This window comes from Aythya marila (assembly GCF_965140915.1).
Source record: "Aythya marila genome assembly, chromosome: 22".
In the NCBI taxonomy this organism is placed as follows: Eukaryota; Metazoa; Chordata; class Aves; order Anseriformes; family Anatidae; genus Aythya; species Aythya marila.
The window spans coordinates 643,539-668,676 of record NC_139063.1 but is presented as its reverse complement, the minus strand read 5'-3'; the positions used below and the strand labels follow the sequence as shown (position 1 = coordinate 668,676).

At 64.7% G+C, this 25,138-nt stretch overlaps 3 protein-coding genes across 6 annotated transcripts; 1 reads left to right on the top strand and 2 right to left on the bottom strand.

Moving 5' to 3' along the window:
* Positions 1–1,368: 1,368 nt before the first annotated feature.
* NT5C1A (5'-nucleotidase, cytosolic IA) lies at positions 1,369–11,813 on the bottom strand. The gene is made up of 6 exons (XM_082777324.1): positions 11,690–11,813; positions 5,698–5,865; positions 4,813–4,942; positions 4,482–4,604; positions 3,853–4,037; positions 1,369–3,577 (listed from the first exon to the last, which is right to left on the bottom strand). The coding sequence occupies exons 1-6, from the start codon at positions 11,792–11,794 to the stop codon at positions 3,212–3,214; spliced, it is 1,077 nt and encodes a 358-aa protein (XP_082633450.1). The 5' UTR covers positions 11,795–11,813; the 3' UTR covers positions 1,369–3,211.
* A 1,869-nt stretch (positions 11,814–13,682) lies between these two features.
* HPCAL4 (hippocalcin like 4) lies at positions 13,683–16,565 on the bottom strand. The gene is made up of 4 exons (XM_082777745.1): positions 16,535–16,565; positions 14,668–14,837; positions 14,330–14,545; positions 13,683–14,109 (listed from the first exon to the last, which is right to left on the bottom strand). Exons 2-4 carry the CDS (start codon positions 14,827–14,829, stop codon positions 13,912–13,914), a joined length of 576 nt encoding a protein of 191 aa, XP_082633871.1. The 5' UTR covers positions 14,830–14,837; positions 16,535–16,565; the 3' UTR covers positions 13,683–13,911.
* Positions 16,566–20,813: 4,248 nt separating this feature from the next.
* LOC309886636 (CYFIP-related Rac1 interactor A-like) lies at positions 20,814–25,138 on the top strand (the record flags this gene model as incomplete). Of its 4 annotated transcripts, none has more annotated exons than XM_082777667.1 (11): positions 20,814–20,900; positions 22,227–22,306; positions 22,654–22,775; positions 22,843–22,948; positions 23,124–23,260; positions 23,444–23,521; positions 23,638–23,754; positions 23,925–24,004; positions 24,093–24,219; positions 24,405–24,475; positions 24,569–25,138. In XM_082777667.1, 10 exons carry the CDS (start codon positions 22,234–22,236, stop codon positions 24,630–24,632), a joined length of 975 nt encoding a protein of 324 aa, XP_082633793.1. In that variant the 3' UTR covers positions 24,633–25,138. The 4 variants fall into 4 exon arrangements, with proteins under 4 accessions (XP_082633793.1, XP_082633795.1, XP_082633794.1 ...); XM_082777669.1 differs by lacking the exon at positions 22,227–22,306 and adding an exon at positions 20,994–21,074 and having other exon boundaries at positions 20,816–20,900; XM_082777668.1 differs by lacking the exon at positions 20,814–20,900 and adding an exon at positions 21,002–21,074.

The window sequence follows — 25,138 nt, the reverse complement described above, 5'->3', positions numbered from 1 at the left end:
TGGGTGGCCTTTGCACGGACGTCAGAGCCAGCTCCTGGTGTCTGTGTGGACATCCCAACCTCTCCAGGCTGGGTGGGCCCCTGGACTTCTGTGGGTGCAACGGGGGACTTACTGGACTTACTGGTGCTGGAGTTTGATTTTCCCTCCAGGCAGCTGGAGGATGGAGGTGCAGGACTGGGGGTGGGCACAGGGAAAGCGCCCCCAGCAAACAAATCTGCTGGAGAACATCCTGCTGAGGGCCATGCAGAGATGCTGCCCTGGGGCCTATGGACATTCCTCAGCTATATTTGGCGAGGGATGGAGAATTTGTTGCTTCCCCTTAACCCATCTGTTCTCTTTATTGGCGGGGAGGAGCCAACACCAGAACTGCAGTGTCGCTATTCGGATAAACCCGGTACTTCAGCAGCAATAAATCTCTTCTAAAAAGCTTTTGCTGCCTCCCACCTGTTGGCTGGGAGAAGATCAAGTTGACAAAAGTCTTCTGCCAAATTGTATTTTTATCCAGGACTTCATCACCAGTCCTGGTTTCAATAAAAGCCCGTTCATGGAGCAGAGGGAGGTTTCACAGCACATCTCTCTGCCTTGGAATCCCACCACTCTCCAGCTCCCAGGTAGCTGCTTTTGTTACATTTTCTGAAATCCCTTAAGTCCCCAAAGGCCCTTTTTCCTCTAATCACCCCCATCCCTTCACCATAAAGCCTGGGAGGTCCCAAGCAGGGACCCCAGACTCCTGCTGCCTGCACCAGGGAGCCAAAATACCCATTGTGAGAACGGCAATAAAGTCAGGCTGGGACCAACACAGTTTATTACAGAAAAACACCCAAAGGGGTTTCATTATCGTAGCAGTTCGTTTACAAGAAGAAACACTGGAGAACAATGAGGTGAAACTCGCAGCAGTGACATGCAGCAGGGAAGTCCATTTGGTGGCCAGCGCGGAACAAAAGGCACGGCCGCACGGGCGGTCAGACACACAGCCAGCCCCGGCAGACGGCACGGGTGGGCACACGAGGACAGGACACAAGCAGCAAACCCACGCCCGCCGGTCAGTGGTGGAGGAGAAAAAACACGTCGGAAGCCACATGGGTGAAAGCAAACGGAGCAGCCATCGCGGGAAGGGAAAATCCTAAAATCCTCCCAGTGCAGGAGGGATGCAGGAGGTGCAAAGGGGGCTCGTCTCACCTGGGGAGCGTTTCCTGAGCCCCATGTCCCCCGAGCTGCCCTGGCAGCAGGCAGACCCTAAGCAGAGTCCCTAACACAGCTGCCCACACTGTGCTGCTGCCCTCAGGCTCGTGCCCAGCTCCCTGCACATCCCAAGGCCATCCCATCCCATCCCATCCCATCCCATCCCATCCCATCCCACCAGCACCCTGCCTTGCCTCCCAAGGGCTCACTGGTGATGCCGTTCCCCTCGCAACATCACCTCCCGGTCTGGCAGGAGCCTCTGCGAGCTGAGCTTGGCCAGGCTTCCAAAATGGGATCTTCAGGAAACACCTTGGAAATGTTTACTGGGAGGCCAGGCTGTTATCCCCCGCCTCTGCCAAAAAGGGCTGCGAGATACCGTTCAGATCCCAGTATCTGGGGTTCACATTAAAAAACAAAAAAAAACAGGACCTTTTTATAGACCTGTACATTAACAGATGTGTTACTGCAATACTCATTTCTTTCAAGCCTTCTTTTTGTTTGGATCTCAGACCTTCCTCCGAGGCATTTGTCACCCAGGTGTGACAAATAACAGTCTGTCAAGGTGAAGGAGTCGGGGAGTGGAAAAGTGCAATTTGTTTTTCACTGCTAGAGCAGGATTTAGTGCAATGAGAAAACAGTCTGCAGGGCCAATGAGGGTATCGTTAGCTTGTTGGGGTATTTGTCAGAAGCGCAATAACCGCCACTCCAGCCTCACTGCTGGGAAAGGCTGAGCTTTTAGCTGAAGCAAAGTCAAGCCAGGGGCAGACACATACCTGGGGAAACTTCAGCCCACAGAACTGGCGTTTGCAAAGTTGGAAGCAACTGAAAATACCATCTGATACCCATGGGCACCCTTTGTGCCCAACCGTGGCATGCTCTGCCTTGAAGAATTAAAAATAATAATAATAATAAAGCAAAACACAGCAGTGGTATTCTTCACATTTTCATCCTGAGTGTGTCCTTCGGGACATGGCTTTGTGCAGTAATGTCAGTGTGGTTTTCACAGGGATTTTGGAGCAGCACTCCAATTGGTTTCTCTTCCTGATTTTTAATCAGAGATTTGGTTCTTTCTCACAGCATCACGAGCAGAGGTGTCTATTTTAGGAAACACTAGAGGTTTTAAGAAGCTGAGGAGAAAAAGATTGCCAATTCCTACGGGCTCAGCTTAGAGAGGGGAAAAAATCCTTTAATTAAACCCCCAAGGCTGAAATTCTCTGCAGATTTATCTAAATGGACTTCAAATGATGTCCCTAATATGTTGGGGCCTGCTTTTACCTTAACTCAAGCCCTAGGCTTGTGTCTGCAGACCCTGGAAGGCACACGCAAGAGCTGGGCTTTGGATGTCTTACTGAGATGGTTTTTTCCGTGCCAACTCATCCAGCCCTGGAACCCACATTTAAAAACCTGGGCCCATAGCACGTTGGCCCAAAGCTCCAAGCAGATAAGTGTTTTGTTTTGTTTTTAATATGTGTTTGTTTCTATTTTTCTGAATTCCAGTGTATGAAAGAAAAGCTGTGCAGCTGACAAAACCTTGGTGGGAGGACAAAGCCATGAGAGGTTTTCTCCTTGGGGAGCAGGTGCCGGATCTCCCTTGGGTTTCCCAGCAAGGGAACAAAGTTAGGGGTTCACTTTACTGCAAAGGGACGGCATTTTGCTTCAAAGCTGCACAAAAGGTGTTTTTTTGTTTTTTTTTTTTTGTGTTCCTAACTTTCCAGTTCAACAGCTCACCCTGAACATTTGCTCTTTAAATCAAAACTTTTGGAAATCACCCGGGGTTTGAAGAAGGGTCAATAAGATGAAACCTGCCCGGCCTGAGCAGCGCACAAAAACCAAGACCCGTCCTCGAGAGAAGCAAGTGCGGACGAAGGGGGAAGCGCCTCGCGGGAGGCAGCACGAGGGAAGGGGACAACGTCACGACACCGCAAAAACACCGAGGCTGAAGGAGGCTGCGGCAGCCTCCTCCTCCTCCTCCTCCTCTGCCTGCACCGGGCTCCTGCCGGGATCGGCCCAGCTCCGCGCGTGCTGTTCCCTACTTGCTGTTCTGGGGCTGCTTCTCCTGCGCCGGCCGCTTGTGCTTCTGGGCGACGCCGTAGGGGACGTGGGCAGCGATGGTGCCCATCTCCTTGGCTCCCTCCACGTGGAACATCTGGTCGTCGAAGAAGATGTGGGGCCGGATCTTCTTCAGCAGCGGCCCCTTGGGAGCCCCGGCCAGGAACAGCGCCTCGTCCGTCTCCAGGCCCCAGCTGCGCAGAGTCTTTAGGGCCCGGGCTCCCGAGCTGGCGGCGCTCCGGGCCGTCACCAGGTAGGTGCGAATGGGACACTCCATCCTCAGCCCCTTGGAGTAGAACTTCTTCTGCAGCTTCCCCAGGGCCTCCAGGAAGCCCTTCAGGGGTCCCTGCCGGAGCAAGGGGTAGCCGTCACTCTGAGACCGCCGTGCCGACCCCTGCTCCCGACACCCAGTCCCACCAGGACTGGGCACACTTTCCAAGCCCTTCTCCCCACAGCCCCCCAGAAGTGGCACCGAGGGGCAGCTGGAGCCATCCCACAGCCCCAGTCTGGCAGTGCCAGCCCCCCAGCCCCATCGCACTCCCCGTGGTGCAGCCGTCCCTGCGGGCTGCCTCTCCCCCGGAGCCTTTTCTGGCTGCACCGTGCCAGGACACCCAGCGCTACCTGTGCCAGAGGCTTGTTCTCGTGAGCCTTTTCATGCTCAAAGAACATATCCAGGCCGTGAGCCTTCACGATCTGCTCCGACTCATCCGAGAAGAGCACGGCGTCACCGTCGAACGCCACCCGCAGCTGGTTCTCCGACACCTCCAGGTCTTTGCTGGGGCTGAAGATGGTGGCTGCAGCAATCCCTGGGGACACGAAGCACACGGTGAGAGGTGGCACCTACCCGAGGACCCAGCCACACCGCTCGTCCGTTGAGGAGCAGAGCAAAACACAGCAGGCTGCAAGCAAACACAGGGAGGAAATGCACGCACCAAACAGCGCCTGCAGCTCGGCCCTGAGACCTCTCACAGAGAAAACAAGAACTGAAATGACAGTGCTCACTTTGCATGCAAGAATTAAAGGGGGAAGACAGCGCCTTTGCACCAGAAGAGCTGTGGAGCCCAAGGAAAGCCTTATCAAGGAAACTGGAGGCTCTTTGGAGCATCAAGGACATCCCATCCTTGACAGGACGTGGTGCAAGCCACCCCACCTGCACATCGACACGGGGACACCGGAGTTATCGCTCCTGGCACCGACCCCTGTGGGCTCTGGGCATCCCCCCCAAGCCCCAGGCTGGACCCCAGACTCACCCTCTTCAATGGCCCCACTCACTTTCTCGGCGTCGGAGGAGAGGTAGAGGTTGGTGTGGTAAGCCTTGAGGTAACAGATGGGGCTGTTCCCTCCCGTCATGCAGAACCTCTCGATGAACAGATCTGAGGGCAGGTGGACAGCGGGGTGAGCCCGGCTGCCCCCAAAAAGTGCCAGCTTCCACTCAGAACCCAGGAAGATTGGGAGGAGCGGACTCAGCACGCGGTTTGGTGGAAGAGACAGGAGCAAGCATCTCCTTAACCCGCTGCCCAGCCACAACACCCCCCCAAAAGCTGGCAGCACCTGCACGAGGATGCTTTGTGCTGAGCTCACCGTAGTGGTTGATGCTGTTGATCAGCCGCACCCCGACCTGCGCGTGGTTGTTGGTCATGAGGACAATGTCGAAGAGCTCCTCGCTGTCGGGGTAGAGCTCGCGCAGCTGCGTGTTCACCGCTTCCAGCGCCTGCAGCACCAGGGACAGGAGGGTCAGCGAGCCCCGGGCACGGCCCTGCCGCCCTCCTCACCGAGCACAACTCCTGGTCACCAAAACCAGGGACCTGCCCCAGCTGCACCCTGAGCCATGAGCACACCAGTGAGTGGCTTCAGCTGGGAAAAAAGGGGCTGCACTGGGGAAAAAAGACACAGTCACCATTCTACTGCCTGAAACAGGCTTCGAGTTTCTGATGGGAGCTGAGATTGCATCAGCTCAGAGTTACAGAGAAGGGCTTCTCAAGCAGTCAGGAAGGGAGTAAGTCTCTCCCCACCAAGGGGATTTGCTTATTCATTGGGAAAAGGTGAGAGATGGCTCCAGTGAGGGCCAGCACCAAATCCAGCAAAACCGGGGCAGAAATTGGAAAACATATTTGAAATTTGAAATACCTCATTTTGACATGTCAAAATTAGAAACTGGCCAACTGTGCAGCAGGACTAAATTCAGCCAATTTTATTGTCAGAGAGCGAGATGAAAATTCCCTAAATGGAAGCTTTAGATATGATCCAAAGAGATGATTTCTGCAATTCTCGGGCTCGTTGGCCAATCTGGAACACTCAGCATTCCCCCAGCCCTGGAAGCAGCACATCCTCGCCAGGTTTATCCGCACTGCTTGCTGTGTGGGTATGTCCCTCATTTCCCATCCCTTCTGCGTGTGCAGCGCCCCGCTGTGCCCCCTCGCCCCAAAACTCGTGGGTGGGGTTCAGCTTACGCGGGCGGGCGCTCACCTTGACGAAGGGGAAGGCAGCCCCGGGGAGGAAGGGCTCGTTCTCATGGTCCAGCTGGTATTTCACGTAGGCCTCCACCCCTTGCTCGTTGTAAATCTTCTGCTCCTCCTCCATGCGGAAAAGCGCCCGCGACGACACCGCAATGGTGATGGCATTCTCGGGCTTTGGCTGCGTGCAAAGGGTGAGACTGGGGGGCAGCCCACGCTGGCGGCCCCCCTGCTTGGAGGCAGCAGCCAGCCCCCACCAGGACAGCCCAGCCTCTTTGGGGTGGCTGCACTGACCAGGCAGCTGCCCCCTCATCCTCCCCTGCTCCAGGGGAGAAGCCCTGCATGCACCCTGACACGCTGTCCCCACGCACCCGAGGCCCCTTTTCTGAGGCTTGCACCGTGTTCAAGCTCTCCCATGGCCAACAGGCTCCTGGGACACGTCCAGACCCAAGGCGCCGCCCCAGGAGAACCACTTGACCCCGAGCAGAAGGAATTTGTGTGGCTTTTTCCTTCCTGCCAGGAAAAACCACACGCTGCGGCTCGGCCAGATCCACACTCCCGTGCTGCCGTCCAGATGTGACAAACAGCCCATGCCAGCTGAGCGCATAAACACACTCGATATAGTTATTGTGGGCGGAAACACGACAAACAGGTGGTGCGAGCAATGATTTATGAGTCATTATTATTAATGCTCGTGCACCTGATCCAACATCCACTGAAGTCAACAAGGGGCCGTCGGTGGGACTTGGCAGCCGGAGGGGGGCACCACAAAAGTCAGGCTCCTCTTGACCCCTGCCGGTCCTCCCTCTCCCCTTGGAAGGTGTTAATCCCCATCACCACCTGCAGTCTGAAAGCCAGGTCATTGCTGATGGCCAAGAAAAATCCCCTCTGCCAGCAGAGTGGATCCCAGGACGGAGGGCAGCAGAGGCAGCCCCGCTGCTGGGAGCGGCTTGGGGTGCTCGGGGACATCCCCGCAGGGAGCCCGTGAAATCCAGGCCGTCAGCACTGCGGAAACACCTCGCCCTCAGCTCCTCCGTGATTTCCAGGATCACGCAGCACATTGCCTGTGAGTAATCCCCCAGCGATGCCGCTTGCCCGGAGGCGGAGGGTGCCTTCTCCAGCCTGCTCCGCACACCCAGGTGCTCCAAAGTTCAGGCTCCCACCCTGCGGAGGGCTGGGCTTTGCGAGAACAGCAGCCTGGCAAGGACGAGCTGCCCCATCCGCACTGGGGACCTTCTCTCCCCGCAGGGCTGGGCCTGCCCCGGGGCTCGCTCTGCCCCACGCTGGCTCTGCTGATCCTGCCCGGCACAGACGCACCCAGCAGTGACTCACAGCAGCCCCCGTGCCATTCCCAGCACTGCACCACCCCACAGGCAGCGCCCGGGGCCAGCCCTGCAGCGTGGTTGATGCCTCTCTGAAGCCGCATCAGTACCCAAAATCCCCAGCAAGCAGATTAAGCAGTGGGCGATTAGGACCAGATACAGATTAGCTCAGTCTGAGAACATCACTGTGACCAGAGGGACCCTTGTAGAGAAATAAAATCCCCTTTTGAGCCTGCTCTTTTGGGAAAGAGGCGTTTGTTGTTCTTTTTTTTTTTTTTCCCAAACCAGATTTTTTTTTTCCCCCCAGCTTTTAGGTTGGATATCAGGAGAAGTTTCTGTACCGAAAAGGTTTTGCAGCCATGGAGTAGCCGCCACCATCCCTGGAGGTCTTCAAGAAACAGGTGGATGCAGAACTCAGGAGCATGGTCTAGTGGTGGACTTGTTAGCACTAGGTTAAAGGTTGGACTAGATGAGCTTAGAGGTCTCTTCCAACCTGAATGATCTGTGATTCTCTGAACAACCCCCAGGACACGCAGAGTTATTCAAGCACACGTGGGAGTGGAGCAGCAGCAGCAGCATCACCCCCAGGAGCGTCTCAACCCCACCGCACACTCAGCTGCCTGGTGGGTGTTAGCTATTAACTGATTATGGGCCAAATCTCAGCACTCTGCCTCACTAATTAATAACTCCGGTGTCATGGCCCATTTATTACCTGAAAATATTAATATTAATAACCTCTAAAGGCTTTGGAGCATCCGGCCGTTAGCCTTCAGCAAGGAGCGCGGCCGCTCCGCGCGGTGTCTCCGGGTAAGGAGAGGTTTGCTCCCGGTGGCAGCGCAGCGCCTCCTGCCCTGCCAGCCCAGCACCGACAGCAGCTCAGTGGCACGCACAGCACCCAGGCGTGCTGGGGGGCTGGATGTGTGTGCAGGGCCCCCGGGTGCCCGGCCCGAAGCTGCACCACGCTGCACACACCTTGCAGCGGCGGTGCCAAGAGCGCAGGCACCTTGCGCAACGGCAGCGGGCTGCTCAAGGTCCCTTCCCTGCCATTTAAAGGCACAAGCCTCCAGGAGGTTAATTTAAGAGGTAATAAACACAGCAATAAAAATAACCGTGAGCTCGGGGCCTTCCTCTGCCCCGGCGTGGGCTGCCGGAGCCCCAGCCACCTGCGGGAAGCCTTTGGGAACGGGACCTGCCAGATCCTGCTCGCGCCCGCCGAGGAGGCTTTGCCCCTTTGAGCACTTTCTGCAGGAAAAGCCTCGGCCAGGCACCAGCACAGCTCGCAGCACCAGCAGCCCTGCTGCGCTCTGGGAAACGCTGACTGTTCGGGAACAAGGCAATTCTGCTCTGCAGGGAGGGGGGATGCATTCTGACATTGCTTTGAAATGGAGATTTCATTTGGAAGCGTTCCCTCCTCGAGGTTGTTTGGATGCATCTCCATCCCCGCTGTTACTGCAGATGGTCATTACCACGCTTGAGAAGTGGCTTTTGGGAAGTCACGGCACTATGGGAACCACAGCACCTCAACTCCTCCACCAGAGCTCTGTGAACAACCCAACAGCCCCCATTTTGCCTGTGAAACTCCACAGTTCTGGGAGAAAATACCCTTCATTTTAATAGAAAGCGTGCACATCCCACAGCCCTTGCTGGGCTATGTTTAGTCCCACGAGGCTCGTGGAGCCTGCACAGGGCCCCATCCCAGCACAGCCTCCAGCTCCAGCAGGTTTGGGCACCCCAAGTGCCCTCAGAGCAGCACCCAAGGTCAGCCAAAGCTGGTTGCAGCCCAGTGCCCCACAAAACCCCCAGGAAGCAGCCGTGGGGCTCTGCTCAGCCGAATCCAGCTGAAGCTGTGCCTGGGGATTCAGGGTCGGCTCCTTCCTCTCCCCTCTTCCCTTCCCATGGGAAGCCACATCCAGCCCTGTCCTGAAGCTCCCCCAGGAGATGATTGAGGTGTTTAACAGAGGTGTGAGCAGGATGCAGGGGGGGTAAGGTCCCATCATAACCCCGGGTGTATCTCTGGGCTCAGCCCAGACAGGAGGGACCCATGCCGACAGCCCAGCCCTTGGCACAGCCTCAAGGTCCAAACCCCATCCCATAAGTGACCTCCCAACACGCTCCAGCTCCTCAAAGCACCAAACCCAGCCAAAACGCTTCAGTTTAGATGTAAAGGTGTGTCCTGCAGTGAGCAGAAACGCCACGTTTTCCTCCGCAGCCCCAACAGCTGGCAGGCCTTTAAATCGCCCTCCTAATCGCACGTAAATCCTGAGCGGCCCCCCAGGGATTAGAGGCAGACGTTTGGAAATCCCACACGTTCCCAGGCCACGCAGCGGAGCCGTGCCCTCCCAGCCCAGGTGCCCCCCGTGCCCCCAACACCAGCAGCTCCCACTGGCACCCCCCGAGGCCAGGCAGACCCAGCCTGCAGCCCGGTGCAGCAGGTAATTCTGCACCGCCTGGGGCTGATCCTGGTCCTGCGGGACACACCTCTACCCAAAACCCTGGAGCGATGCTGCTGGCTCCTGGCTGGCTCCTGCAGAAGACCTGGTGGTGAAATTCAAAGCTTGGAGGTGAATTTTGGTGTGAAACTTGAACACAAAAGGGAAGCTGGGGTCAAGCACAGGTCTCCTCACCAGCTAAAGCGTCCCAAAAGTCACTGCTCCCAACACCTACAGAGAGCCCAGCCCAGGAGGCACCCCGCTGAGCCGGACGGGTCCCCATGGGCACAGGGGACTGGAGGGGCAGGGGACGAGGGGCACCCGGAGAAGGGGAGCAGCAAAGCACAGCTCCCACCAGCCCGGCCTCTCCTCCCCACACGGTGTCACAGGAGATGCTGGGGGACATTTTCCACATTGCTCAAGGGTGACAAGGCTCACTGCTGACCTCCCCCAGCTGGCAGGAGCGAGGCTGGAGCGGGCGTGGGAGCCAGGGCGCGGGAAGAGCAGAGACCCCTGCAAAGCAGGGAGCCCCCCGGGCTCTGGGGATGCTGCGTTAGCCCATTCCCCAGCCAGGAACGTGCTCCCAAAAATGTGCCCCAAATCACCCTGCCTCCTGCCAGCCCACCTGCAGGAGGCAGCAGGACAGGAGGACAGACAGACGCAGCCGAGGACAGGCAGACCCAGCAGCACCCGCAAGGGCACAGGCGGACGGCAGCAAACCTCATTTCCCGCAGGCACAAGGAAGCCCTGGGAGCTGCGAGCCCCCTGCTCAGGATCAGATTAAAGTTCAGGGCAATGGCTGGGATGTTTCTGAGTTTTCAGAACACATTATTTATAATGCAGAAAAGTGCTCAGCAGCCATCCATCACGGGGCACGACAGCTGCCTGGCAGGGCTGTGAAGCCCAGCTGTGTGCGAGGGCGGCCGAGGTGCCCGGCCGCGGGCACGGGGACGCAGCCTGTCCTGGGGAAGGGTGCGGGCATCGGCCCCAGCCCAGCACGGATGGGGGGCACAGCCCGACCTCGGGGCCTGAGCGCCTGGATCCTGGCTCTGCCCCTGGTTTGCCACACGAGCAAACCACGCCATGCCCCGTGCCTCAGTTTCCCCCCACACACGGCAGAGACGGGCATGGTGGGCACCGAGCGTGCTGCCAGGAGAGGCTGAGGAGGAGCTCAGGCAAACACCTACAGGAGGCTGAGAGCGTGGGGTGGCAGAAAACCATCTGCATCCCCCCCCATGCCAGCCTGCCCCTGTCCCACGGGCAGGGCGAGGTGACAGCACGGACCAGGGGTCCCCCACGGGGAAGCAGGGGGGTGCCCCCACTTGGGGGCTGCAGAGCGGCCTCCTGGCCAGCTCCCCTTGCTGGGGGTCCCCCCCCAGGAGCCTCACCACCACAGGCCCTGCGTGCCCCAGGTCCCGTGGCAGCGGCCCCAGCAGTGCCCCCGCTCCGGTGCCCGCAGCTCGCAGGCAGCGGGGCCAGGGCCAGCCGGCGGCCGCCTCGCCAGGCTGCCAGCACAGCGCTGCCACGGCTATTCTGAGACACAGCACAGCTTCCAGAGCTCCCATTTTTAAACGCAGCAGGGCTCAGCTCTGGTTAGATAACGCAGGCTTTGCTCTAATCTCCCAGAGCGGGGGAGCCCACTTGGGGTGGCACCAGTGCCCGAAGGCAGGGATTCGTGCTCCGGGCTGTCCCCCTGCTGTGCCACGGCCACCTCCTGACCCTGGCCACCAGCTGGGTGCAGGGGACAGGCAGCTCGCAGGCACCGAGCAGCTCCACAAGGACATCTCAGCCCTGGGGGGACACAGGGACAGTCCGGGGACGTGCAGGAACCCAGGGGATCGGGGGCTCTGGAGAGACCTCAGGCAGCCAGGGGCAACACAGGGATGCCACGAAGGAGGGGGGGCACCTGGAGACATCCAGGGCTTCCCCCGGGACCCTTAAGGAGACGGCCCCCTGGGGGGGGGACCAAAGGAAAGCCGGAGAGACATAGGTGGAGCCCAGGGCACCTGGAGGAGACAGAGCACCCAAGGACCGCAGGGGACCTGGAGGAAGGGGGGGTGCTCAGAGGGGGACCTGGAGGAGATGGGGCACTCGGAGGGGGACCTGGAGGGAGAGGGGGCCGGAGGAGACGGGGCATGCAGGGGGAGCACCGCAGCCGGGGGGTATCGGGCAGCCACCCCCCTCCCCGGGCAGGGGGCTCCCTCCCCGGGCTAGGGGCCACCTCGGCGGCAGGGGCGCATCCCGGGGCTCTCACCGATTTCGGTTTCTTCTTGGGGGCGAGGTTGTCGTAGAAAGCCTTGGCGTCCTCCCAGGGCCGCCCCGCCGCGCCCGGTGCCCCGGCGGTGCCCGGCGGCTCCATGGCGCGGCGGCTCCGTGCGCACCGGGCGCTGCCGGCGGGGCGCTTTATAGGGCGGCCCGCGGAGCTCCGGGCTCCAACCCACCGGGTTAACCTCTTCGGCACCGGGCCCGCTACCGCCGCCGCCCCGCACCCCCCCGGTCCCCGGTAACGGCCGGGCGGGGGCGCCCCGCAGCCGCCCCGGGGCACCGGCAGCCCCCGGGCAAGCAGGGACGGGGCCGGGGGGGGGGGCGCGGAGGGGCGAGAGGCGGCACCGGGGAGCGCACCGGGGGGTGCTGCCGGTGCCGGCGATCCGCTGGGCTCAGCGCTCGGCCGGGGGCTCAGAGCCCACCCCCCGGGGCCGCCCGTCGGGGAGCGCAGCCTCGCCCCGTGCCCGTGGCACGCTCCATGTCCCCAGGGCCCTCGCGGGTCTCCCCAGCAAATACCGGAGCTTCCTCGGGGGTGACACCGAGGGAAGCAGGAGCTTCACAGCCCGGGATCGCGGTGGCTATTCTGGGAGCCCCCTCTGGAGCTCCAGCTCCTGCCCTTTCGCACGGCAGCCCTGGCACATGCCCAGGCTCCTGGACCCGTCCTCCCCCAGCGTGCAGCCCTGCACACACACACACACACCAGATAAAGCCCAAATGCCCGGAGCTGCCCCCCAGCACCCCCCCTCTGCCTGCTCAGGACGCAGGGGATGTGGGTGCCACGCGGGGTGGAAGGAGCCGTGTGGCTGCGGGCACAGCAGGAGCCAAACCCAGCCCCTTAACCACGGAGAGACATTTACAGTTGGTGCGAGCTCCTCAGCAACAGGCCCCATCTCTGCAGGTTGCTGATGAAGAAGAAAGGCCAGAGGAGAGAAATGTGCTGGGAGGATGGGGGTGGAAGAGATGAGCAGCAACAGTCCCGGGGGTGATGGCACCGGCACGGGCCCAGGGCACTGCCACCAGCTCCCCCAGCAGTGCCCCTGAATAAAGGGGCAGCCAGGGTGCAGCTCCTGGGGGACAGGGGAGACCCAGCTCAGGGCCAGGGCTGCCTGTTCCTACCCATGTCCTGCAGGATAACGTCATTCCCTTCCCCCAAGCTGCCTGCACAGCTGAGGGGTGACCTTTCCGTCCATCTTCATGGCTCTCCAGGCAGACCCCCCACCCCCCGCTGTCCAAGGGCCTCTCCATCTCCTGGATGGCACGGGCTCCCAGTAACCATTCAGGGGAACACCACACACGGGGCACATTTTATTTTTCCATTAAAAAAATAGATACCAAGTCCACAGCCTCCTAACAGACATTACAGACATCAACACCACAACGTGCAGACTAAACACCCTGACAACATCCCTGCCCTGCCCTGGGCAGGAGGGACGGAGGCAGCAGGCTGGAACAGCAGGCACCGCTTCACTTCTCAGGAAGGCCAGAAACTCCACAGGCACCCCAAACACCACCAGGGCAGTTTTGGAGGTCCCCCACTGGCCCCACCAGCTCCCACAGGCGATGGGATGGAAGGTGGCTTCTGGGATCAGACACTGGCCATGTCCAAGGGCGGATCTGGACACTTCTGCTCTTTCTGAAGTCCCCTCACCAGCCCTGGCCATTCCCAGCAGCAGAAGCAGAGGCAGCAAAGCTAAATCTGGACAAAGAAATGGGGGCTGCAGCTTCCTGGGGCCAGCCCCGAGCCCCCAGACAGCCCCACGGGGAGCTGCCAGCAAAGGAGAGAGCAGGGACAGGACCCGGAGCCTTCAGCCTCCCTGGAGGCACCACGAGCAATGGGGCCAGTGCACAGAGCTGCTCTCGGGTGGGATCAGGAACGGGGCCAGGCAGAGCAGTGGGGACAGCAGGCAGCGAGCAGCAGGGGCATGGGGGCGACCAGCCTGGGGAGCTGGGACCTCGCTGTCAGCCTCAGGGAGTCCAGCTCCAGGCCGGGAGAGGTCTGCTTGGAGAGGTCTGCTCTGGGGGCACCCCAAGCCAGTGGTGCCCAGGGCAGGCTCTGCCCGTCGAGGGAGAGATGCAGCCACCGAGGTGGCCAGGAGTGGAGGCAGAAGGGTGGCAGCAGGGACAGCGTGGGTCACAGCAGAAAGTGGGGATGGAAACTGTCACGGGGAGCTGGGGTGGCTGCAGCCTGTCCAGCCGGGAGCCCTCGGGGCCCTACTTCTGCATGTCGCACTGCAGCAGGAGGACGATGGAGGGGTCGCTCTTCGCTGCCTCCTTGAACTCCTCCAGGGAGATCTGGTCGTCCTTGTCCTTGTCCATCTTGGTGAAGATCTTGTCAACGCGCTGCTGGGGCGTCAGCCCGTCTTGGTTCATGCGCATCATGATCACAGTCCCCACCATCTTGTAAATGGCCTGCAGAGAGGAGAGGAGCACCAGGGGGGGAGCGTTGGGTGGGCACAAGGTGCCAGGACAAGGCAGGGGCAGGACGGCTGCCTCTCTGTGCCCTGCACAGATACACCCATGGGCGTTTCAGACAAGGTTTTGGACAGGAAAACCCATTCTTTGGTGGGCCCAATACCCGTGAAAAGCCTGGAACAACGCAAGCTACCCCCACTTATTTGAGCCCCGGTACCTCAATGATCTCCAGCATCTCCAGGCGTGTGATCATCCCGTCCCCGTCCAGGTCGTACATCTCAAAGGCCCAGTTGAGTTTCTGCTCAAAGGTCCCCCTGGAGGTGACAGACAGGGCACAGATGAACTCCCGGAAATCGATGGTCCCGTCGCCGTTCTTGTCAAAGGTGCGGAAAGCGTGCTGGGCAAACTTGGAGGCATCTCCGTAGGGAAAGAACTGCGGGGAGGAGAGGAGAGAGAGATCGAAACGGGGAGGGGAGCTGGGCGCAGAGGCTGCCCCAGCAGGGTCAGGGTGCTCCAGCCCCGCAGGCAGCGCGCAGGCCCCCAGCCCAAGCCCACCTTGATGTAGAGCTGCTGGAACTCCTCCAGGTTGAGGATGCCGGTGGGGCAGTCCTTCAGGAAGCCCTTGTACCACTGCTTCAGCTCCTGCTCGCTGAACTCCGTGCTCCTCACCAGGTCATCCAGCATCTCCGGGGCCAGCTTGCTGCTGTGCTTGCCCATGGCTGCGCCTGGCGGGGGAAACGCGGGGCTCCTGCGTGCCGGCCGTGATCCTGGGCCCTGCACTGCCCCGTCTGTCTGCTCTCTGCCCAATTTCACACCAGTGACCGCAGCACCAGGGCTGGGCTCAGCACCAACACTCAGCCGTGGTCCTTGCTGCAGGAGCTGCCCAACAGCAGCCCCCAGCACAGCCACAGCATCACCTCCAGTCCCCCTTCAGGCTGCAGGAAGATGCTCAGAGAGCAACTCAACACCCAGAATAGCTCCTCACATGCTCCACCAGGCCACAACGGCCAGGCACCCCCCTCTAAGGATGGGACAAAGACAACACAAGTCTCTGCACACCAGGAGAAGGGCACAGGGGTGGGGACATGTCCCTGCTGTGGCATCAAAGCAAGGACAAACCTCACCAGCACCATCCAGCCTGCAGCAACCCGCTGGCACCTGACCCTCGTTGAGGGGCAGCTCCGCAGCCTCGCCCCCCATCCCTGGGGCTGCCCGCGGTGCAGCAGGGCGCTGCCGAGCCCATGAGTGCGTGGGCAGCAGGCGGAGCGGCTCCGAAACGCGCCGTGCCCGCTCCCACGCAGCCTTGGCTGCCGGCGCCGCTCAGCCCGAGCAGCAGATGGTTTGCTGAGCGCTCCCGGAGCTCCTCTCGCCGTAAAGTTGAGGAGAAGTTCACCTGGAGCCCGACCAAGCCCCGTTGTTGCCCTTTGCACAGCGGATTTCCTGGCCACGTGGGCTCGCGGGACCTGGGGGTGCCCTGGGATGGGCAGAAGCCCCCCCCAGCACGATGCAGGCTCCTCGCCTTCGCCGCCAGCCCCGCTCCCAGCAGCTGAGGCTGTTTCCTGCCCAGCGTCCCACCAGCATCTGTCACCGCCCGCGGCAGTGCTGAACCCACCAGCCCTCGGCAGCCAGAGCCCAGGAAGCGTCCGGACGCCCACGGAGCTCAGCGCTAACCCAGAGCCCCCCGGCACGGCTGCGGAGCTGCACCAGCCTCCTGGCACCGCAGCCCAGCCCCAGGGACCCATTAACCCCTAGGATGTGCCATGCTCACGGCCCCCCCGGTGCCCTCTCAGCCACACAAGAGCTGCGGGAGGCTCCTTTTCCCAGGAGGGAGCAGCGAGGAGAACCTTTGCCAGCAGCACCGCACCTCAGGAGCTCCTCATCCTGCAAGTGAAGCCCCCAAAGAGGCCAGGGCACAAAGGCTCCTGTGGGACACAGACCCCGAGCACCCATCCCGCTCAGGACCCCGCACACACCGTGCCAGCCTGGGGGGCAGCACCTAGGGCCAGACCCTGACCCGACCGAACCCCCTCCTCTCACCGTACCGGTACCATCCTGGCCACTGGTCCCAGAAGAGGAGCCCTAAGGGGGTCGCTAAGGATGCCCCCCAGGCCGGCACCCTGGCAGCGCAGGGCACCCAGGGGGCTGTGCCCCCCAGCCACACCCCAAGGAGCGAGCAGGGCTCAGAGCCCTGGGGGTGGACGGGGCGGCCGGGCTGGGGCAGGGGCACACAGGGGGGTGCTTGGCCCCCCCCCGGGGAGGCTCCGACCCCGACACCCTCCGGAGCCGGGTCCGGGGGCAGCGCTGCTCCCCGCCGCCTGCCCGACACCGGGGCCCGACGGCGGAGGGGGGGAAGCGGCTCCCGGCCCCGACGGCAGCCCCGTCCCGCCCCGGGGGGGCGGCTCCCGACCCCCACGGCCCTTACCTGGCGGGCGGCGGCGCCGGGCAGGAGCGGAGCCGGTGCCGGTACCGGAGGGGCCGCGCTGCAGCCCCCGGCCCTGCCCCGCGCCGCTCCCGCCCCTCTTGTAGCCGCGGGTCGCCCGCCCCCCCCCACGGCATCGCCCACCCATTGGCTGGGAGAGCTGTCAATCAGCGGGGGGGGCGGTGGGGTGGGTTACTGGGGGGGGCGTACTGGGATGCTGGGAGGAGAAACTGGCACTGGGGTGCTGGGGGGGGGCGGGTCTGGGCCGCCGGGGGGTGCTGGCCGCAGGCAGGGCTGGGACCCCCCCGCGGCCAGATGCAGCTCCCTTGGTGTGTCCGGGGCCGGATCCCCACCGGGAGGGGGGGGGGGACAGGATTTGGCCCCTCGGCACGGGCCGGGAGGGGCGGGGAGTGGGGGGCACCCGGGGACGGGGGCTGCGGCACCCGGGGGGGCCGACACCGGGCAGCCCGGGGGGGCCGCTCCCGCTCCTCGCTGCCGCAGCGACCCCCCCGGACCCCGGGTGTCCCCCCCCCTCCACTGCCCGGTGCCTCCCGGGCCCCTCAAGCCCCCCCCAGCCCGGCCCCGGCGGCGGATGCGAAGGGCTGCAGCTTCCCCCAGCGGCTGCGGGCGGCACCGGCACGGCCCGGGGGGGGGGCCGAGCCCTCGGGGGGGGGCCGTGCCCTCGGGGGATGTATGTGAGCCATGGGGTGTGTGGCCCCACAGAATCCCCCCCCCTTTTCCCGGTGCCCGGGGCTGTTCCAGCGCACCTCGGCCGCAGCCGCATCGGGCCCCGCGGGCAGGGCTGGGTGCCCCCCCCCCAAAAAAAAGCTGCACCCCTGGGGGCGCTGGGGCTGGGGGCAGGGGCACCGGGGGGCCTCTCGCTGAGCCCCCCTGATGCCCAGCACTGGCCCTGGAAGGGGAGGTTTGAGGTGTCAGGGTGGGCACACCCCGTGCTGGGGGTCCCCGGCCGGGCAGCTGAGCCCCCCCCCAGCCCCACCGCCCCCCAGCCCCCTCCTGGCCCCGCTGCGGGGGTCGCGGCGCTGGGGCGGCCCCGGCCCGGGGCGGTGCCGCTGCCCCCCGGGAAGGGACCGGGTGTGTGGGGGGGGAGCGATGCACGGGCAGCAGCAGCGAACGTGGGGGCTCCCCGTTCCCCCCTCCCCAAATTCACAGCCCCCCCCCCAACCCCCCCGCGGCCCGGGCAGGCCCCAGCGGTGGTGCTGCCGGCACGCAGCGGGTTAAGCGTCCCCGGCTCCTCGCACTCGAGACGTCACCGTCCCCGGTGGCGTGGGGGGGCCGGGGGCCATGGGGGGCTTTGTGGTGCAGCCGGCGCAGGGCTCGCACGCAGGCGGCGGGCGGCCCCCCCCCGGCACGGCGCTGCGGGAGCACCGCAGGCACCGCACGGCCGCCGCCCGCCCGCGCCGCCACGGTGAGCACGGGGGGGGGGCCGGGGGGGGAGCGGGGCCGGGGGGGGGGCCGAGGGGGGTGGCCGGGAGCAGCCCCCCCCCAGCATCACCCCCCCCACCACCACCACCATTGGGCTGCCGCGGGAGCCCTGCGGGAAAACGGCCGCAGCGAGGCCCCCGCACCGCTGGGTTGGGGGGGGGGGGCTCGGTCCAGAGGGGTCCTCAAAGCAGGGGGGGGCTCGGCCCCACCCTGGGGGCTCGCTGTGGGTCCCCCCCGCCGTGGGGCGCCCCGGGGTGAAGCTGCCGGGAACGGCTGCGGATGCGGCGGGGCTGGGCGGGGGGCGAAGGGGGGGTGGGGGGGGGGGCTCGGCGCTGGCACCCGGCTGGGGAAGGGGGGGGCGAGGGGAAGCGACCCCCGGCACGGCCCCGAACCCAGCCCGCGGGTGGGGACGGCCCCGGTGGCCGGATCCGGAGCATCGCTGCCCCCCGGTGATGGGCAGGGCGCGGGGGGGTTTTGGGGGGGGGGGCAGGATCAGGGCCTGCCTGGGGCCACCCGGTCAAAGCGGGACGCCCCCCCCCCGGGGCAGGGGGCTCCTGGGGTGCGGGGAAGGGCCGGGAGGGAACCTGGGGCCACCCCGGGTGTGGCCGGGGGCTCCCCGCTGCCCCCAGCCCTGCCCCGCTCTCCATCAGCGCCCCTCGGGGCAGCCCCCGGGGGGGGGGGTCCATCCCGGTGGGTTTGGGGCACGCGGTGCCCTCGGGGCAGCCTCGTGGCGAGGGGCAGCCGACACGGGGGGGGGCACCGCGGGGTGTGGGCAGGGGGTGAGGGCACGGCAAAAACCCAGCGCTGAGCCCCAAACCTCTCGGGGGACATGGGGAGAGCCCACGGGGGCCCAGCCCCGGCGCTGCCACACGTCCCCAACCCCCGGCACGGGGCTGAGGGGCTGCGGCCGTCCCCGTCCCCCCCAGCACCCAGCCCCACGCCAGGCCTCGCGCCCGGTGTCCCCATGGCAGGGGCTGCGGGGACCCGTCCGTGCCCCTCCCCGGGCACCGTGAGGATGCGGCGGTGACAAACCCCGGCCCTCGGCCGCTCTCGGCCTGTCAAGGACAAGCTGGGTGCGGGCAGAGGCTGCCGATCACAAAATTTATGCAAATGCCCGAGCAGCGCCAGTGAGAGCCTCCCGCCTGCCCTGGGGGCTGCACACCCCCCCCAGCCCCACACTACAGGGCCCAGCACCCCCCCAAAAAAACACCCGGAGGGACAAACCCCGGGGTCAGCACCCTGGGGCAGCCCTGGGGGGGCTTTGTGGGCACGGGCAGCGGCTGCCGGGGGGGAAACTGAGGCGGGGGGGGGCAGCGCTGCCCCCAGTGCCCCGCGCAGACCCCTGCCGGCAGCGGGCAGGAGGTGAGGCCGCAGAAAGCTCTCAGCAAGGCCTCGGGTTGCGCTGGAGCACGAGGTCCCAGCAGGCAGAAATTCATTTTCTCCTGAGGAAAATGGGCTTTCTGTCCGTCAGGGCCTGGCATGGATGCTCTACCCCCCTGCTGAGCGCCTACCAGGCCCAGGAGGAGGAGGAAGAGGAGGAGGAGGAGGAGGAGGAAGGCAGAGCCATCAGTGTTGCTGCTGAGGGGCTGTGGTGGGGCTGAGCAGGGGGTGCTGGGCTGGGGGGCCGCAGCCCCATCCCGGGCATGAGGCAGCCACATCCACCCCTCTGCTGTGGTCTCCTCCAGCTCCCCCCTCCCCGGCCGCATTAATTAGACCCAAGCGATTAATTACAACCTGCCGAATCCCAGTGCTGCTTCCCAGAGCCCGCTGACAGCAGGGATCAGAACCCAACCCAAACCCTCCCGCAGCCCCCGTGCCGGGAGCTGGACCCCCAGCGCCAGCCCCCCCTTAGGGCCTGGTACGGCTGCTTTTGCACAGCTGGAGGCTGGGTTTGGGGGGAGCCCCGCACCCTGCACGAGGGCTGGGCCACCCCAGGTACCCGCATGGTGCTGGAACCGGGGGGCTCAGGGGATGGGGGCGGCATCCCGGCACCCGCAGGATTTGGGGTGCAGCTCAGCAGCAGCATAAAGCGCCCCTCGTGCAACGCATGGAAAAGAGCAAACCCAACCAGCAGCACAGGGAAAGTCATCGCTGACATCTCTCGGCTCCCCAAGGCGGGCGATGGCCCGGCCCCAGGGTGCCTGCCCCTCACCCCAGGGTGTCCCCAAGCTGTCCCCGAGCCGTGGGGTCACCGCGAGGGGCGCGGGGAGCTGGGGATGCTCGGCCCGTGCCTGGTGAGCCTGGAGATGTGGTGGAGCGCACCGCACCTCTAGGAAGTGCTGGACGGCTTCCAAAACCACCGGCTGCTGGCAATGAACAAATAACGGAGGCAAATGAGGTGACGGCTGGCGGAGCGGCGTGCGGGGCCGCCGGGAAGGGCCACGCGCCTCCGCCGCCAACCGCCCCCGTGGCTGCCAGCCGGTGTCCCACGGCACCTCCCCTCCTGGTGGGGGCTGCCCCGGGGGGTCCTGACCTCACGCCTCCCCCCGCAGGTCCCTGCCGGCCCATGAAGTGATCCAGGCGCGTGGCACAGCCCCTGCTCCTGCCGTAGCCACCGCACCGGGCACCAAGGTAAGGACCCAGGGCCACGGCCGCGGGGGTGGGCGGGAGGTGCCAATGTGGGTGCCAGGCCCCCAGCCCGGGTCTGTGGGGCAGAAATCCCATCCCATCACGTAGGGACATGGGGTCACCCGCGGTGTCCCCTTGGTCCCGGCGGGCTGGGGGCCGGGCGCCTTGGCGGGGGCGGCGCGGCCAGCGGCACCCACAGGAAGCGCGACGCTCGCGAGCCCGCGCCCCGCTTCCCTCCCCGCCTCGAGAAATAGAAAGCAGAGCGGTGCCGGGACGGCGGCCCCGTTTCCGCAGCCTCGCAGCCAAGAGGGTGCAGCGGGGGCCGGGGGGGGCGCGGGGCCCGGCAGGGTGGGTGCAGGTAGGTGCCGTTGGCGGCGGGGGGCTCGGGGGGTCCGGGGTGTCCAGCGGCTGGTGCCGGTGCTGTTCCACTCTGTTTGTTTCTCTCGCTCAGGTCTGCTGGCCATGGGCAACCTGATAAAGGTATTGGGCAAAGATTTAGAAAACTGTCCTCATTTTTTCCTGGATTTTGAAAGTAAGTCCCGTGAGCAGGGCGGGCGTGGGGAGGGGACCAGGGCCACCGTGGTGGCTGCTCCCCAGAAGATGGGGACGGGCGCAGTGTCCCCGAGCAGCCCTGCGTCCCCACTCGCTCCCCGTGGGTCCTGCGTGGGGACACGTCCCCAGCAAGTGGCAGGGGTGCAGGGGACATCCCAGCAGCAGGACCTGGCCCAAGCAGCCCTATTGCCTGTTGCCATTTCAGCTGGTGGCACCAGGTGGCCATATGGCACGTCCCCACCACCTCCACAGCGGGGACAGTGCGGGGCTGGGGACAGGAGGGGGGCAGGACGGATCCGTGCTGCCCACCAGGCCGGGGGGTGTTGGTGGCAGCCTGCATCCATGGGAAGGGGCTCGGGGACCCCAACCCAAGGTGGCCCAGGGCTAACTGGACCAGGGGAGCGTGGCCTGGGGTTGCTGCAGGCTGTGTGGGGATGTTACGGGGGTGCCTTGCTCGGTGCAGCTCTGTGGCCCCCCTTCCTGCCTCTCCCCCTCCTTCCTCCAGGGCTAGAGCTCAGAGCAAGAGCGAGGGGTGTAAAAATAGTGCAGCAGCAACCACCAGCCCCGGCCCGGCGGGGAGAGGGTGTGTGCAGCTCGCTGCGTCCCCAGCACCGGCACATCCCAAAATAGCCACGGGGACCGGGGGGCTGGGGCCCTGCAGCCACCTCAGACCCAAGGCACGGGACCTGCCCGGCTCCCGGCGGGTCCTTTGGGTGCGTGCAGCCCGCGACCACCCCCAGCCCTCTCCAGCCCCCCCAACCCCAGGGGGATGGGGCTGTGGGTGCTCCCCAGGACCCCCGTTTTTGGGGCCAGCTCCGCAGCCAGAGGGGAGCCACCCGCAGCCACGACCGTGGGACTCAGCACCGCATCGCCCTCCTCGCCGGAGCCCGGCGGCTCTGTCCTCCCTTCGCTCCTTCCTCTCCATCACCCCATCCGCAGCGCCCATCTCCATCGGGGGGAAGAGGCTGCCGCCGGGGCTGGGAGCTCCGCGGGGTCACCGGGAGCGCCTCGAGCCCCCGGTGCTCGCGGGGAGGACGGGGCTCTCGCCGCCACCGCCGCCCGCAGCCCAGCACCTCTTCCCCGAGCCCCACCTCACCACCATGCTTTTTTCCTCTTGTTTCTTCTCTTGCAGGTTTCACATGGGGAACCTTCTTAAAGTGTTGACTTATAACGAGCTTGACCAAGGCCCTAATTTTTTCCTTGACTTTGAAAGTGAGATGGGATTTTTATTTTCCTTTTCGTTTTACTTACTCTGAGTTCCACATCCACGCCATTTTGAGTTCCCGTCCCCGTCGCCCATCGCATCGCGCCCATCCCAGACGTCCTCCCCCTCCCCACTGTCCCAGGGGCTCCCCGGGGAGGGGGCTGCAGCCGCCGGGGCGGACCCAGGGCCGGGAGCTATCGCTCTGCCCCTCTCTCCCGCAGCCCTGGGGTCTCAGCCCGGGGCTGGGGGCTGCCGGGGGGCCCTGGGCACCCGGTGCGCAGGCTGGCAGGGCTCCGGCTGCCCGGGCCCCGCTCAGAGCCCTCCGGGTTTCTCTCCCCGGGGCGCTGCCCTGCAGATGCGCAGCCGACGGAGGCCGAGACGGCGGTGTGGAACCAGGTGAACGCCGTGCTGGAGGAGGCGCAGGGCGTCCTGGCCGAGCTGCAGTCCTACACGGGTGCCGGGCAGGAGATCCGAGAGGTGGGTGCTGCCCCCCTGCCCGCCGCCCGCCCCGCGGCTCGGGGTGACCCCCCCCGCCCTCCCGCAGGCCATCCAGAACCCCGGGGACCTGCGGCTGCAGGAGAGGGCCTGGAGCGCCGTGTGCCCCCTGGTCGCCAAGCTGAAGCGCTTCTACGAGTTCTCCCTGCGGCTCGGTGAGGGCTCTGAGCCCCCGTTCCCCCCCCCCTGCACCCCCTCCTGCATCCTGTGCCCCCCCCACAACGCAGGACCAGAGCAACTCTGGGGGTCCCCGTCCAGGAGGTGCCCTGCCCCGTGCCTCAGTTTCCCCAGCCGGAGCTGGGGCGGTGACCGGTGGTGCTTTGTCCTCAGAGAACGCCCTGCGCAGCCTGCTGGAGGCCCTCACCAGCCCCCCGTACGCCCCCACGCAGCACCTGGAGCGGGAGCAGGCCCTGGCCAAGCAGTTCGCTGAGATCCTGCACTTCACCCTCAGCTTCGACGAGCTCAAGGTACCCCCGTGCCCCCCGTGCCGGTCCCCCGGTGTCCCCACGCCCACCCCCGCGGCACTGCAGCTGATTTTTTGCACGGTGCCAAGATCCAAGGGCTGGGGGGCACTGCTGCCCCCAGACCACGGGGCTCAGCCCGGGGATGCCAAGACAGCCCCAGCCCCTAACGTGGACCCCCCTCCGCAGATGACCAACCCCGCCATCCAGAACGACTTCAGCTACTACAGAAGGACCATCAGCCGAAATCGCATCAACAACCTGCAGGTGAGAGGCCGGTGCCCCCCCCCCCTATCCCCCGGGAGTTGCCTTCCCCAAGCAGGGCTGGGGGTGTCTGGGCTGGGGGCAGCGGGTGCAGCCCCATCTCCCCCCGTCCCCTGCAGCTGGATGCGGAGAGCGAGGTGAACAACGAGATGGCCAACAGGATGTCCCTCTTCTATGCCGAGGCCACCCCCATGCTCAAAACCCTCAGCAACGCCACCACCAAGTTCGTCTCGGAGGTGAGCGGGGCTGGGGGGGCCACAGGGGGGGCAGAAGGCTCAAGGCAGCGGGGCCGAGCCCCCCTCTCCTGCTCCAGCTCCATGCGGGGACCAGGCTGGGCTGGGGGGCCGGGCTGTGCCCCCCCCGGGAGCTGTGAGGGTGACAGCCCCGGGGTCCTGCCTGGTTTCAGAACAAAACCCTCCCGATCGAGGACACGACCGACTGCCTGAGCACCATGGCCTGCGTCTGCAGGGTGATGCTGGAGACCCCGTGAGTACCCCGGGGGCGTTTCGGTTTCGGTGCTGGGGTCTCCGTGTGCCCCCCTCCCCGGGCTCAGCCAGCCCCTCCCGTGGTGCAGGGAGTACCGCAGCCGCTTCACCAACACCGAGACCCTCCTCTTCTGCATGCGGGTGATGGTCGGCGTCATCATCCTCTACGACCACGTCCACCCCGTGGGGGCCTTCGCCAAGACCTCCAAAATCGATGTGAGTGGCGTGGGGATCCCAGGGGGTGCCACAGCCACCCTGCTCCTCCCAACGCAGCCGTGATGCCTGCGGGGTCCCTCCTGATGGAGGCCCCCTGGGGACATCCCCGGGCTGCTCGAGGGGAATTTGTCCCCCTGGGGGGGCCGTGGGCACCTCCCCTCACTGCCTCTCTTGCTCGGTGCCAGATGAAGGGGTGCATCAAGGTCCTGAAGGAGCAGCCCTCCACCAGCACCGAGGGGCTCCTGAACGCGCTGAGGTGAGCGGGGGGCTGGGGGACACGGGGCCACGGCTCCGGGGGCTGTGGGGGGAGCGGTTTGGGCCCCCCAAGGTGACCGTCGCCATCCCCCAGGTACACCACCCGGCACCTCAACGACGACACCACGTCCAAGCAGGTCCGGGCCCTGCTGCAGTGAGCGCGGTGCCCGCGGCCACCAGCGCACGTCACCGAGTTATCTACGCCCATGACCATAGTGCTCGTCTGTACAGGGGGAGAAGGGACAGAATAAACACACAGAAACGTACAATTAAATCCAAACGGCCCGAGGACACCCCTACGGCCTCCCCCCCCCCCCCCCTTCCTGGCCCCCCCCCATATCAGCAGCCGCTTCTGGGCACAGGCTGCGGGTGGCACCGCGGGGGCACAGCGCCCGGGGAGCCGGGGCTGGGGGTGCTGGGGCCGGGCAGGATGCGGCCCGGGGGGGGGCACAGCGATGGGGCTGGGGCTCGTTTTGGGGAGGGGGCTCGGGGCCGGAGTCGCCCCCATCCACACCCCCCCATTGTGGGGCGCGGGCATTGCTGCGGCTCGGCCCCACGCGGGCGATGTCCCGAGGAATTCAGTCGCCACTCACCTCTTCTTTTGTACATTTCTTTTATTTTTCTCTCTTTTTTTTTTTTTTGGGTGTGAAATAAAATGGCATTT